General features: G+C 37.5%; 1 protein-coding gene across 1 annotated transcript in view; it reads left to right on the plus strand.

Moving 5' to 3' along the window:
* Nucleotides 1-15,195, plus strand: part of DDX52 (DExD-box helicase 52) — an 18,302-nt gene extending 3,107 nt beyond the window's left edge. Inside the window, exons 3-15 of the mRNA XM_006103953.3 lie at nt 453-583; nt 831-1,016; nt 2,797-2,940; nt 3,514-3,625; nt 4,712-4,784; nt 5,286-5,489; nt 5,613-5,703; nt 8,129-8,251; nt 8,353-8,503; nt 8,666-8,741; nt 10,741-10,812; nt 11,383-11,475; nt 14,589-15,195. Of these exons, the coding sequence (XP_006104015.1) occupies nt 453-583; nt 831-1,016; nt 2,797-2,940; nt 3,514-3,625; nt 4,712-4,784; nt 5,286-5,489; nt 5,613-5,703; nt 8,129-8,251; nt 8,353-8,503; nt 8,666-8,741; nt 10,741-10,812; nt 11,383-11,475; nt 14,589-14,646 (1,514 nt within the window). The 3' untranslated portion in view covers nt 14,647-15,195. The remainder of the gene's footprint in view (nt 1-452; nt 584-830; nt 1,017-2,796; nt 2,941-3,513; nt 3,626-4,711; nt 4,785-5,285; nt 5,490-5,612; nt 5,704-8,128; nt 8,252-8,352; nt 8,504-8,665; nt 8,742-10,740; nt 10,813-11,382; nt 11,476-14,588) is intronic.
* Nucleotides 15,196-15,212: the final 17 nt, after the last annotated feature.

Consider the following 15,212-nt stretch of genomic DNA (forward strand, 5'->3'; position numbering starts at 1 on the left):
TCATTCCGCTGTTTGGTGAATTTGCATATTACCCTTTTATTATATAGGATAGTCCTTAAGTACTGTGTTGCGTTCATTGCTAATAATAAGTGAAATTATTTCTTTCATTCTATTTATTTTCTATCTGGTTGGTGTTTGGATATAAAAAAAAAGCTGGTTGCCTCATTGAAACCTCTTTTTGTTTAAATAGTTTCCCAACTAATCTCTTATTTTCAAGTATAGAGTCATCTACATATTACACAGCTGAAGTAACTAACAAAAGGAAGAGAATGAGCTTCAGAGCTCTGATTTTTACCAATATAGAACCTGCCTCTCCTTTCCAGTTTCTATACTTTCTTTTATCTAGTTGCAACAGCTAGTACTGTTCTTTTGTTTGTGTGAAGGTATGGCCTGTTTGCTACACCCTAGAATGTTGCACTTAAAATCTTTTAATTTATTAAAAATTATTTTAGAAATTATTTCAGAAGAAGAAGGTTCTACCATACAGTGGATATCATCTGTGGAAGCAAAGATTGAAGATAAAAAAGTTAAAAAAGAAAATAAACTAACTTCAGGAAAGTTGGAGCTTATCAGAAAAGAAAAGGTTAGAAAAATGTCTTAGCCCCAATTTCTCACCTAGTGACTCTTTTTACTGCCCTTGGGTTACTCTGTGGGTAAAAGTGAGTATGGTTTTGTTAAGATGGAAGATTGATTAGTTTGAGTTTTACTTTAATGAAAAATTAATGCAAAGTGTTTCATATTCTACTAAAACTTATCCTACACTGTTGCTTTATAACATCTGACAATATTTTTTACCATATCCATGGTGACTCCTTTACTGCATTTTTCAGATAAACTTCTTGCGGAATAAACACAAAATTCATATCCAGGGAACTGATCTTCCTGACCCAATTGCTACATTTCAGCAACTTGAACAAGAATATAAAATCAATTCTCGACTGCTTCAGAACATTCTAGATTCAGGTTTCCAAACACCTACACCAATCCAAATGCAAGCCATTCCAGTTATGCTTCATGTGAGTATGAAGGTCTAGAATGCCTCTGACATTCCTGTGTTTGCTTATTCTCTTTTCTCTGCCTTTGAAATCTGCCTTTCTACCTTATTTCCTCCCCCTGTTGAAATCTTTACCTTGCTTTTAAGGTCCATCTCCAATACCTGTGCTTTTGGAAACTTGTCTTGATCACTACAGCTAGATGTGATCTTTTTCATTTACCAATGCTCCCCTATCACCCAAGTCTCCATGGTACTTAGTGTGTTCTTTTTCTTGCAACATTTGTCTTATACTTCACACTACTATGTATTGCACTAATTATATTTTTTTTTCCTTTTACTATAGTGTAAACACTCTGAGAGATTATGTTCCGTTTATTCATCCATGATTTAGTTTATAATTTCCAGGAACTATTTCAGAAATACAGAATTTTTGTACTAACCTGACTGGTTTTTCCTCAATACTTTTTATTATTGAAGTATGCTTTATATACAATAAAATACATAGTTAAATGTACAGTTTAGTGAGTTTCAATGATGCATACCCTATGTAACCATCACCCCAGTAAAGAGATGTAACATTTTTTTTTTAATATATTTTATTGATTTTTTACAGAGAGAAAGGGAGAGAGATAGAGAGTTAGAAACATTGATGAGAGAGAAACATCGATCAGCTGCCTCCTGCACATCTCCTACTGGGGATGTGCCCGCAACCCAGGTACATGCCCTTGACCGGAATCGAACCTGGGACCTTTCAGGCCTCAGGCCGACGCTCTATCCACTGAGCCAAACCGGTTTCGGCGAGATGTAACATTTTTATTGCCCCAGAAAATTCTCTTGTGCCCTTTCCATTCTGTCCTCACTCCACCCCTGCCCGGAGGTAACCACTGTTCTGATTGCTATTGCCATATATTAGATTTGCCTCTTCTAGTCTAGCATGTGATATAAGGGGAATCATTCTTTATTTCATTTCTGGTTTCTTTCACTTATCATACTGTTTTTGAGACTCATCTATGTTACATACATCAGTAGTTTGTTACTGAGTATAATCTGTTGTATGAATGTATCACAATTTGCATATCCACCTATTGATAGATGTATGGGTTAACCTAGATTTTTGGAAAATAAGTTTTTCTAAGGTTTCTTTTGGTAGTGATGATAGCTACCTTTTCCCCCTACAAAACCAAGATGGCCTTCACTTCTGGTAGTTATAGGATACCATACTGGTCCTCTTCATTTTCTTTGAGAACTGAAATGAAAATACATTTGAATTATGTTGTTGATGCATAGTAACTTTGCTTTTAATTTTCATTTAAGATTATTTCTGTCATGACTTTAGCTTAAAGCTTTAAAAATCACAGTGAGTTACTGAAGATTGTCACCTGTTAATTGCTTTGTCACTCAGGTTATGGCCACTTTTTCTTTCTTTCAGCCATTTTGTTACTTATTTAAAACCTTCCTCAGGGAGTGAGCAGTGCAGATATCAGCACAAAATGTTGGTTTTGTAATTTTGCATTGATAAAGAGTTTAGTGGGAAAGAACAATTGAAATAATGGAAATAATTGAGGTTGAAAATTATCTTTGGATTTGTTATCCACATTCTTTACCCAGTTCGAATGGATGTCAGTGGCAGTGCTCAGAAACTCCATTGTGGTGATGGTGGCAGGGGTAGATAATGTTAGAAAAGCAAATATAAGAGAAGTTAGACGAGTGATGAGAACATGGATGATTGGATTTATCACATATATTTTTATGGCTGAGAGCATTATTTGATCACTGGTTAATTTAATATACTCTGTTTTTAGGGTCGAGAACTTCTGGCTTCTGCTCCTACTGGTTCTGGAAAGACTTTGGCTTTTAGCATTCCCATTTTAATGCAACTGAAACAACCCACAAATAAAGGCTTCAGAGCCCTGATTATATCACCAACACGAGAACTTGCCAGCCAGGTATGACCGCTCGCTTCTGAAGAGGATGTTTTGGTGTTTGCTTCAGTCATCTTTCTTATTTGGGGGTAATAGAAAGGTCTCAAAAGAATAAGGCCTGTGTCTTTTGTCAGGTCAGGTATTCTGTACAGAGCCCATTTCTATGTCTTATTGCATATGGGCAAATATTTTCTAAAACATGATGTTAACATTTGTACTTCTTTGGTGAGTGCTCTAAGATCCTTGAAGTTGAAAGGCTACTGTAATATACAGTCATTCTAAACTTTATTTTTCTCACCTAGAAAAATGAAAATTCATTTAAGTTTTTGAGAAAGTAAAACTATACAATTATATGCTCCACCCTTCATGTGCTTAATGTGAAATACATGCCAAGTATGAAATAGTTTTATAATAGTACTATATTCTAAAAACAATAAGTAACAGATTGGATGAGTTTTGTTTTTTTCTGTTGAAAATTGTTTATTAGACCTGAAGAAATTACTGAATCTTACTAGGCATTGAAGTTCCAAACTGCTGAGATTCCAGGTTAATCTACACATTAGTACAGGTTTAATTTTTTATCATTTTCTGTTATAGACTCATCGAGAGTTAGTAAAAATATCTGAGGGAATGGGATTCAGAATACACATGATCCACAAAGCAGCAATTGCAGCCAAGAAATTTGGATCAAAATCATCTAAGAAATTTGGTAAGGGATTCATGCTTGAGATGTAGAGCATGAAGGGGATTTAGAAATTACAAATATCCTAATTGACACCTAAGAGCTCTTAAAGTGTAGTCATGCATATAATTTGATTTTTAGAGAAGCTAAAAGAGATCTCCCTGCTCCCATCCAGTAGTTATATAAATATATACTAGTGATTCTCAACCAAAGGCATTTTGCCCTCCACCCCCACCTCACCCTTCAGGGATATTTGGCAATATCTGGAGACATTTTAAATTGTCACACCTGGGGCATGGTGCTACTAATCTGTAGTGGGCACAAGCCAGGGATGCTGTTAAACATCCTACAATGTACAAGACGGCCCGCTACAACAAAAGAGTTTTCTGGTCCAAAACGTCAATGTGCTGGGGTTGAGAAATCCTCCTTCATACTAAATGCCATGGAAATACTCTGTCGACAAGAATAGCTTACATCCCTACCTTTATAAGTCAGAGGATCTACTTTTTACCTATCTTGTATCTTGAGCTTCTGAGTAAAATTCCATTTAAAGGATTTTCCTGGCCTGGCTAGTGTGGCTCAGTTTGTTGGAGCATCGTCCCATACACCAAAAGGTCTCGGGTTCCATTTCCCATCAGGGCACATACCCAAGTTGCAGATATGATACCTGGTCAGGGTGCCAGGGTGCGTATGGGAGGCAATCGATTGATGTTTCCCTCTTACATCGATGTTTTTCTCCCTTTCTCTCTCTCTCTGTTATCAATAAAAACATATCCTTAGGTGAGGATTTAAAAAATGATAGAAAAGCATTTTCCTTGAAAAACATGTTTGAAAATCAAACTGTTGGATTATAGTGTTCTTGCCTCTTAGAAGCTGAGAGGACAGATCAAATATAATACAGAAGGGATATACTAGTTTGTGCTAGGATGGATAAAAAAAATATGTATGTTAGCTTACTGACAGGGAAGAACTTTTGTGTTGGTGTAGTGAGTATGACCACTGCCTCCTCTCCCCACTTCAGGTTATTAACTGAAAATTCAGGAGCCTTAATTTTCTAGTTTAAGAGGGATGAAACTTGTCTTTGCAATTTGTACCATTTGTTTTTTTCTGTAGATATTCTTGTAACTACTCCAAATCGACTAATCTATTTATTAAAACGAGATCCTCCAGGAATAGACTTAACAAGGTACAGATGATATTTTAATGTCTTTTATATGTGCTTTTCTTTTAGTTGATTATATTTTGTCCTCAATTGCTTGTATAGTTGCCTTTTGGAGCTTACTACCTACCAGCTTTCAGTAAATGTTGGTACTGAGAATAATGGTGTTCATTAAACTTACAGGAAAATAACGATCTGGTCTGGAAGAAAGTCACAGATTCTGATAAGCAGTTAGCACAGAATTCCCCTAGATTTTCAGCAGTGGTGATGGAGTTTATCAGGTTTATGTGGATCTCTGTTTTTTGCTAATGGAACTTCATATCTTGGAGGCTAATGGAATAGTTACATTAATTTATGTTTATCTTACTTTACCTTTCCCTGCTTATTTTTCTTGTGCCTTTTTGTGATAATGGTATGTGGGTCTGAGAAGCAGCATTATGGTTTCACTTCTTCATGTGTCCTCACAATTTAGTGAAATGTCTTGGATCTTCAAGTTTAATACCCACAAGTTGTCTTGTTATTTCTTAGTGTTGAATGGCTGGTAGTAGATGAATCAGATAAACTGTTTGAAGATGGCAAAACTGGGTTCAGAGACCAGCTGGCTTCTATTTTTCTGGCCTGCACATCCCACAAGGTCAGAAGAGCTATGTTCAGTGCAACTTTTGCATATGATGTTGAACAGTGGTGCAAACTCAACCTGGACAATGTCATTACTGTGTCCATTGGAGCAAGGTAATTGTTCTGCATTATCCCAGTTTGGGGGGGGGGGGGGTGTTTGTTTCATTTACTTGGAATTTCAGGTGGAGGGAACCAAAAATTGGCTCTTGCATACTATAAGGTATGTTTTCTTCTCAGGAATTCTGCAGTAGAGACTGTAGAACAAGAACTTCTCTTTGTTGGATCTGAAACGGGAAAACTTCTAGCCATGAGAGAACTTATTAAAAAGGTATATTTCTAAATAAACTTTTTGATAAAATTCACTAAGCCTTATATTATTAGTGGGAGGCTGAGCACTATACCTATATCATATTTACTAATCCAGTGGTAAATTGTTAAGTACTTTGGGCCAGCTCTTCTCCCAAGGTGGAGAGGTTCCACCGTTCAAATATAGTAAGCTTCCTATTCCCAGCTCAGGGTAAGCTAGGAAAAGACCTACCTGATGCCCTGAAAGCCTTTTTCCACATCTGCATATGTATCGGCCCTCTGCATCTCTTGTCCCCTTCCCCAGTCCCTCTGCTGCTTTCTTTTTTTAAATATATTTTATTGATTTTTCACAGAGAGGAAGGGAGAGAGATAGAGAGAGTTAGAAACATCGATGAGAGAGAAACATCGATCAGCTGCCTCTTGCACATCCCCGGGGATGTGCCCGCAACCCAGGTACATGCCCTTGACCAGAATCGAACCCGGGACCTCTCAGTCCGCAGGCTGACGCTCTATCCACTGAGCCAAACCAGTTTCGTCTCTCTCCTGCTTTCTTATTGAACTGGGGCATTGTAGAATGAGTAGGACAATTTTCTGTTTGTATCCCTTCAGTAAATACTGAATAGAAGCCATAGTTAAAAGGCTACATACTGAAGGGTTGGGGGGAGGCTATTGAAATATAAATCCTAAGCTCTGTCCCTAGAGTTTAGTCTTCTTTAGGAGCTAAAATACAGACACTTGTGTAAGATAGTTTGTGATAAAGTGCCATAAAAGGTTATAGAGTGCTTTTCTTAAATATTCATATAGTTATAATGGGGCCATAAGGGTGAATTGAATTGGTTGGGGGAAAATGCTACTAATCTGGGCCTTGAAGGATTTGTGGGATTAAAAAGTGAAGTATTAGTGGCAGGGGGAGCAGTTGTAAAGTCTCAGAGGTGGAGCTGAATACATTGAATGTGTTTGGAGACTAATGAAGTTACCTAAGGAGAACATTTATAGTGGAATTAAAGATAATCAGTTTGGACAGGAGAGTTAGGGTCAAGTTAAGAGAAACCACTGAACATTGTTGAATGTGGCCACATAATTTTTAAGGAAAATTAAACAGTGGTATATAAGGTGGATGGTAATGAAAAGAGATTGAAAGTAAACCAATTAGCAGGCTATTAAGTTAGGCTGGTTAGACATAAGAAATAAATAAATAAATGTGAGAGCCTTAGTGGAGGGTTAACAGTAGTTGGAGGATGAACAGGAAAGGTGTTTGCAAGTACCTGGTGACGACAGGAGCGGTTAAGAGCGTTGACTCTGGAGCCAGACTACCTGGATTGAAATCTTAGCTTTAGGCAAATTAAGCTCTGTTCCCCAGTTTCCTCATCTGTAAAATGGGGGTAATAGTATCTATCTCTTACAGTTGTTTCAGTATTAATGAGTTAATACACATATAGTACTTATAATAGTGGGTGGCAAATAATAAATGCCATGTGTTAGTTTTAAAAATATTCTTAAGGGTATCATTTAGCAATAGGAAATACAAAGTTTTTCACAGATACATAGGATTATACATGAGCTTTAGATTTGTGAACATTCTGAAATCATGTTAGATTTTGTGTAAATGTGTGGTTGCGTATTAGAAAGTTTCATTGGCCCTAACAGGTTTGGCTCAGTAGATAGAGCGTCAGCCTGCGGACTCAAAGGTCCCAGGTTCGATTCCGGTCAAGGGTATGTACCTTGGTTGCGGGCACGTCCCCAGTAGGGAGTGTGCAGGAGGCAGCTGATCGATGTTTCTAACTCTCTATCCCTCTCCCTTCCTCTCTGTAAAAAATCAATAAAATATATATTTTTTAAAAAGTTTCATTGCTTTCATTAGATTCTGAAAGTTGTATGAACCAAAATAAAAAGATTAAGCCCTAATATAGACAGTTGAAAATATACAAAGTTGGTTTAGAGAGAGGCAGAGTATGATATAAATGTAAAAATCATTTGCTTAGAGCTGGTAGTTTATAACTGAGACTTTAATAAGATAAATATTATATTGAGAGAACTGAGAACCAAGAACTGAGCTTTCGGGGAATACCCACAGTTAAGATAGATAATGAATTAAAAACACAGTCATTACATTTTAAGTAGAATCAAAAAAGTTCTGAGGCACAGAGGCCGAGAGATTATTATTTCAAGCAGTAGGAATCCATTGCTATAGAAAGGTAAAGGGGGTTAATTAGACAAGATCATTGGAATTTTCAAGATGGAGAGTACAGTTCAAATTGGTGGAAAGAAGTCATTATAGAGAAGGGATGATGAGGAAGGTAGGCAGATTAGACCACTGGTCCTAGAAATTTGGCAATGAAAGTACACTACATTGAACTGGATTCTTTTATGAACTAAAATTGTATAAGGTGCTGTGATTATATTCTTAATTATGGGTTATGTGTACTGATTATTGCATTTCTTTTTAGGGTTTCAATCCACCTGTTCTTGTTTTTGTTCAGTCCATTGAAAGGGCTAAAGAACTTTTTCATGAGCTCATATATGAAGGTATTAATGTGGATGTTATTCATGCAGACAGAACACAGGAACAGGTAAAGTCAGATGTATACTCTCAAAATGATAACTAAATTTTAAAAATGTTTTCCATTCCTAGAGTGGTACTAAAACATTTACTATATGTTCTATTCACCAGAGAGATAACACAGTCCAAAGCTTCCGAGCAGGAAAAATCTGGGTCCTTATTTGTACAGCCTTGCTAGCCAGAGGGATTGATTTTAAAGGTGTGAACTTGGTGATCAACTATGACTTTCCAACAAGCTCAGTGGAATATATCCATAGGATCGGTGAGTTGTCCCCTGCCTCCACACTCATCCATTTTAGCACCTGTGCTATTCCCTACAAACATGATCAGTTTTTTAGTGCTGTGAAAAATCCACTTTTATATGTGAATTTGGAATGTCTCTTTTCCCCAAAAAAGTGTTTTTTAATGGTCTGGCTTTTCTTAGGTCGAACTGGAAGAGCAGGGCATAAAGGAAAAGCTGTTACATTTTTCACTGAAGATGATAAACCATTATTAAGAAGGTAAATTAGGAAAAATAACTTCGTGTTAAGTTGGCAACGTTGATTCATTATTCTTATATGTATACACAGTTAACAGATAATTACAAAACATCTTTGTCCAAAATTCTGCTATAGTAGTCAACTAAATTTTAGCAATGAGAAAAGGAAAAATGACCAAAAGGCCTTATTTTTGCCTTTCAATTATTGTCTATATATATAAAAGCCTAAGCAATCGGAATGACCAGAACAACCAGTTGTTATGATGTGCACTGACCACCAGGGGGCAGATGCTTAATGCAAGTGCTGCCCTGTGGTGGTCAGTGCACTCCCACAGCCAACCTCCCTCGACTGTCCAACCTCCTGTGGTCGCTCCCCACAGCTGGCAGGCCGCTGGGCTGGGATGGGGAACCAGGGATGGGTGATGGCAGATGCAGCCCCTTTGCCAAGGGCCGGTGGCCAACCTCCCGTGCCATGTCCCTCCCCCCAGCCGGCAGGCCCCAATCAACTCACCGTCTGCCTGCTGCGGTGGTGGCACCATAGTGAGGGGAAGGGGGGGGGGAGGCAGGGAACTGTGGTTGTGGGGCACAGACGATGGTGGCATCGGCAGCTGGCATTTGTTCCTTCTGCGCCCAGCCCGGTGACCATTGCCTCCTCTCCGGCCTGGCCCCAATCAGCCCTGGTCGCCAGTTAGGCCTAGGGATCCCACCTGTGCATGAATTTCGTGCACCAGCCCTCTAGTTTGTTAATAACAACAAATATTCCAAAATTCTCATAACTCAGAATTCTCCCAATAGCCACCAGTTGAAATTATTTACAATGTAATATTATGGTTTTTGAATGAGTAATAGTTTAAAATTAACCCCAGTCTCTTTAGCCCCATCAAGATTCTTACTATAGTGCATCCTTCCCATTACTCTTAGGGGCAGATAAAGTTTTATATTTAGTCGCAGGAGCACACGCCAATATTATTCAATTGTAGCCCCTTGAGGCCTGGATAACATATGGTAGATATAATTTTAGAATCATGGATTTTAATTTAGCCTATTATAGATACTAATATAGAGGTTGAGTTTCCTACATTTTGGCTGCCTGCAGAAAATTTAGCCTGATGATAATCAGTAACACATCACATTTCTAACAGTTGAAATTGAGTTGTGGCCCTAACTGGTTTGGCTCAGTGGATAAAGCAATGGTCTGAGGACTGAAGGGTCCCAGGTTCAATTCCGGTCAGGGGCACATACTTTGGTTGCAGGCTCCTTCCCGGCCTGGGCCCTAGTTGGAGGCAACCAATTGATGTGTTTATCTCACATCGATATTTCTCTGTCTTTCCCTCTCTTCCACTCTAAAAAAAAAAAAAAAAATTGAGTTGTGGCTGAAAGCAGTTTGTACTTTGAGTTTATCTGTTTTGGCAAAGATTTTGATTTGTGCCTTCTGAGCCGTGGCTCTGAAAGCCTTGGTTTTGCTTTGAGCAGACTTTCACATGTGCATGTGTAAGGCAGTATGTATTCCAACCACCTAGATTCACCTAAAGTTTCCTCAGCAACTCCAAGCATGTGAATTTGATGACCCCCCATATCAGTGTAACTATGCACCTCCATTTTTCATCTGAGAAATGGGGATAATGATAATACTAAAAGGGTTGTTGTGAAGATTGAATAAGTTACTATACATGAAAAACCCATAATAAGTACTATCATTTAATAGATTTAAGCCTGACTCTGGCTTCAGTCAGTTTCTCATCTAAGGTTGAGCTTAGAGGCTTTTTAGGGCTTGATAAAATAAATGTTGAGCAGAAATAGCTGCTGTCTAAAATTATGCATCAATCATTGATTTTAGTCCAGCAGACATTCCGTTAGTAATCCAACGTGATTATATCTGATGGTAATTGATAATACATTAAAATACCGGATTATTTTCTTGCTTGTATAGCTTTAGTTCCTCTTATATTGTGCAGAGGGTGCAAGTTCATAAACATTTGTTTGATAAGATACAAATTTATGTTAATGGCTACCTTTTTCAGTGTTGCCAATGTTATACAGCAGGCCGGATGTCCTGTTCCAGAATACATAAAAGGTTTCCAAAAACTATTAAGGTACAGTCTTGAATTTACCAGACCTTCTCTCTTTCTGTCTTTGCATATACATTCTTGCTTTCACATTCTTACACATAGTTTTAACAATACTATTAACTTTTAGAACATTTATGATAAAAATTTTCCTTGTAAAATTTTTGTGAATACTGTATGTTTTTTAAACCTTGCTAGTTTTCTCATCCTTGAAATTTTAAGTATTTAGACTTTTTAAAAAAATTACTCAATATGAGTGAAATATATTTGGATTTTGTTTTAGTTCATAAAACTGGTAAAAAGCAGTTAATTGGCCAAAATCACACTCTAATGCTTATTGGCACAGAATATAAGGCTGACATGGGACATATTTTAACCATAATCACTGCCTTTTAAAATGGATTGAATTTACCATCCCTTTTGGTTACCTCTGTAAATGCTATTAGGTAATCTAGTATATAAAGTGGATACAAGTGTGGATAAATCAGTGAGCAGATAAAAAATGAACTTTGTGACAAGAATCAAAATTAGTTTTAGCTTTAACTTTTAAATTAAGTTACACTTCATTTAGTTCTTTCCTCTCTTTGTAACTTTCAGCAAACAAAAGAAAAAAATGATTAAGAAGCCATTGCAAAGGGAGAGCATTAGTACAACTCCAAAATACTTCTTAGAAAAGGCTAAGGATAAACGGTAAGTAAATGGTGAGAAAATTAACTGGTTGTTTTCATAATATAATTATAGTAGGCATTACTTTTACTTAGGATAAGCTTTTTAGAGGTAGTATTAATAGGTTTACAGTCTGTTATAGGTTGTAATAAAAGTAATATATCTTAGGTTGGGGGAATGATTTGGGAGTTTGGATGATTCAGTCTTGGATCTGTTTTTTTCCAGTTCTGAAAACATGATTTCAATTTACTATAAATTAGAATTTCATTGCCCACCATCCATCTTGCATCAGGGCATGCTACTGAGGCCAATAGTTAGGACTCACATTAATGGAATCTTCCTTGAAGCTCTATATTCTGGGCAGGATTTTATATAATCTTAGACTTATGCTGAAGCACATTGTAAAACCTATAAAAAGTATGACTTGGTTAAAAAAATTTGTAGTAGTATGGCTGCATTGAATGAGTTTTAAGGATAGGTGTGTTTTTTTAGCATACATACAAAATTGCTAGGAAGCAACATGTTTTGATAGGAGTAGGCTAATATATTCTGAACAGTACTAGTATTTCCACTATTTATGGAAAACGACACTCTTCAAATTTTACTAGTACCCGTTAATATATATTACACATGAAGTGTAGGCATTTACTGAGTATCTATTATCTTGCTGGTACTTGATGGAGGTAGTTTATACAAATGTATACGATGAGACTTGTTTCCGAAGTTAGTATGCAGGGAAAAAAATAGAGAATAAATTTTAAATAAAATAGAAGTTTAGAGAAGGGAAATTTGTTGTGGATTAGTGTAGTCCGAGAAAGTTTCAAGGAAGTACACCGATCTTTAAGGATAGGTAAAATTTAGGCATATAGAAGGAACAAGGTGAACAGAGACACTGGAATGCACTTTCCTTCTAAGTGGAACAAGAATCTTACCTGACATTTTGTATTGTGGGAAATAATGTTCAGTTCAAGTATATAGAGAGTACAGTGTGTTCCAAAGTTTCAGCGAGTTTTAAGCTTTAATCCCTTGGGAAAAGTAATCCTTGAAAAAGTAATCTTCTTAACTTGTACTTCGTTTTGTGAGTTCTTAATAGGTTTTTAAATTTTTTGTGGCAGCAGTTTTCTGGGTGACATTTAGACTAGTGGACTGGTAGAGGAGGTCATTCTGCTTTGTCAATCTAATGTGTCTCAGATTTTATCTTTTTGGCCACCTAATCTCTCTCGTTAGACTTTTTCTTTTTAGTGGGCATTAGAACCTTGTTCTTTGGGTGAGGTTAAAGCTAGGGTTGCAAATGCAATTTTAGGCATTGAGCAGCAGCTGATGAAACTTTTTACAACGGTTGAAAATTAACTTAGAGCATAAGATGGTGACTATTATGATTTTAATAAGAAAAATCAATATCTTAATTAAATGTTGATTTTTGTCTGTTTGTAGCATTTATGCTTTTGAAGTTATTAAAACTTAAAGATGCACTAAGATTTTGAGGACACTCGGTATAAATATTGTCACTTTAGACACTTAAGATGCTCTTTACAATTAAATTAAAGGCCATACTTTTTAATTTTTTTTTTCAAATTAAAAGAGAAAGTTCATTTAGAAAGTTAAACAGAAGTAGTAGAAGTGAGCCGGCTGAGCTGCGTAGGTTCAAGAAACAAGTTACAAAGGCTAAAGAAGGGCCCTTGGTGCTTAGGAGAGAGAAAAGCAAAGGTAATGTACCTGGAAGGGGAAGAAGAGGGAGAAGGGAAAGGTGCCTGTGTGCTCCTGAGAGGGAGAGCGTGCCTCAAGGCCATACTTCTTAACATAGCCCACAAACAAGAACTGATCTGACTCTAGCTTAGTTTTTCAATGTAGGTGTTCCTTTAATGATGCTATCCACACCTGTAGCCTCAGCTCATACCTCTATGCTGATAACGCTTCCGGCCATATCTTCAGTCCCAGCTTCTCAACCTGAAAATAATACAAACTCTGCCACTGGGGATTGACTGCAGATTAAATTCGTTAATACACACCTGAGAACTTTGCATTACTATACTATGATATGCAAACATTGATTATTTTCTCAAAACTCACTTCCTTTTCCTGTGTTAACATTTAGTTGAAGGCATTCACCAGACTCTAAAATCAGACTGTTGGGTTTACCAGTGTGTGATGATCAGCAAGTTGTCCAGCCACTCTACTTAATTTTCCTCATCTGTAAAATGAGGATAAGAGAATCTTCTTCATAAATTAGGAAGATTATCCAAGATGATAACCTATAAGGCACTTATAACAGTAATAGCACTTGTGAACTCTTACTATTAGGTCAGGATCAGAATCTGTCTTTTATACCATACTGGAGGCCTGGTACATGGGATTTGTGCGGGGGGCGGGGGGGGAGGGCGCGGGGGACGGGCCTAAGCTGGAGGTCAGACATCCCTCTCGCAATCTGGGGCTCTTGCAGTCCGGGACCCCTCCTAACCGCCCGCCTGCAGCGGAGGCAGGAGAGGCTCCCCGCACTGCCGCTGCACGCACTGACCACCAGGAGGCACCTCCTGCATTGAGCGTCTACCCCAGCCATGGGCAAACTACGGCCCACGGGCTGGATCCAGCCCGTTTGAAATGAATAAAACTAAAAAAAAAAAAAAAGACCGTACCCTTTTATGTAATGATGTTTACTTTGAATTTATATTAGTTCACACAAACACTCCATCCATGCTTTTGTTCTGGCCCTCCGGTCCAGTTTAAGAACCCATTGTGGCCCTCGAGTCAAAAAGTTTGCCCACACCTGGTACCCTCTGGTGGTCAGTGCGCGTCATAGCAACTGGTCATTCCACCGTTTGATCAATTTGCATATTACGCTTTTATTATATAGGATTGTAGTATAGTATAGTTTATTGTGACCTTTCTGTCTCACTTAGGTGATTGTGGTTTTCTAAAGAGCAGTGACCTAATGCAGCAGTCACCAACCAGTGGTGTGTGGACCACTGGTGGTCCGTGAGGTCCAAAAGGTTGGGCAACCACTGACCTAATGCATCATTGTGTTCCCAGTGCCTCATATATTTGATTATATAGTAGGTTTCAGTCAATGTTTATTAAACTGGTAGACTTTTGGAAAGTACATATACCTAGAATTTCTGATTCAGCTTTTCTTGTCACAGGAAAAAAGTCACTGGTCAGAACAGCAAGAAGAAAGTATCTCTTGAAGACAAAAGCTAAAAAAATATTTTTAAAAAAGCTGTATCAGAAACATCATTTTATGATCTCAACATGAATGTTGTTTACATGGAATACTTCATCTTAAAATCACCTGTAGTCAACTACAAGAACATGGGACTGGTGAAAAATGATCATGAACTTTCAGTGCATCATGTCAAACTTTTAAATGATTACACGATGAAAATCACATTCATTGACATTTCTGTGGTTTGGCTCCAGAGAGATACTTCTTATAGAAGAACAAAAGCTTACGCTACAAATCAAATACCCATATGTGGTGAACTCGTAAGGATTTTTGCTTTCAAGTGTAAAGGAAGGTGTGATGTATGTTGTAGAGAGACATTTGGAACCAAACTTTCAAAGTAAAGCCTTGAAATTGAATGTCTCCTCTCTCTCCCCACACCCCAGTCTGTTTTTGTTTCTGTTTTTGAATGGACACAGACTACCAAGAAGAAAGCTATTGCTCTTTATTTTACTATTTCTTGATGGCCTTTTATGGTGTAAACCACAACAAAAAGATGCCTCTTCTGTGGCTGGTGTTCAAGTTCTCTAGGATTTTAAATTCC

Source organism: Myotis lucifugus, unplaced genomic scaffold (assembly GCF_000147115.1).
Source record: "Myotis lucifugus unplaced genomic scaffold, Myoluc2.0 scaffold_524, whole genome shotgun sequence".
NCBI classification, from domain to species: Eukaryota; Metazoa; Chordata; class Mammalia; order Chiroptera; family Vespertilionidae; genus Myotis; species Myotis lucifugus.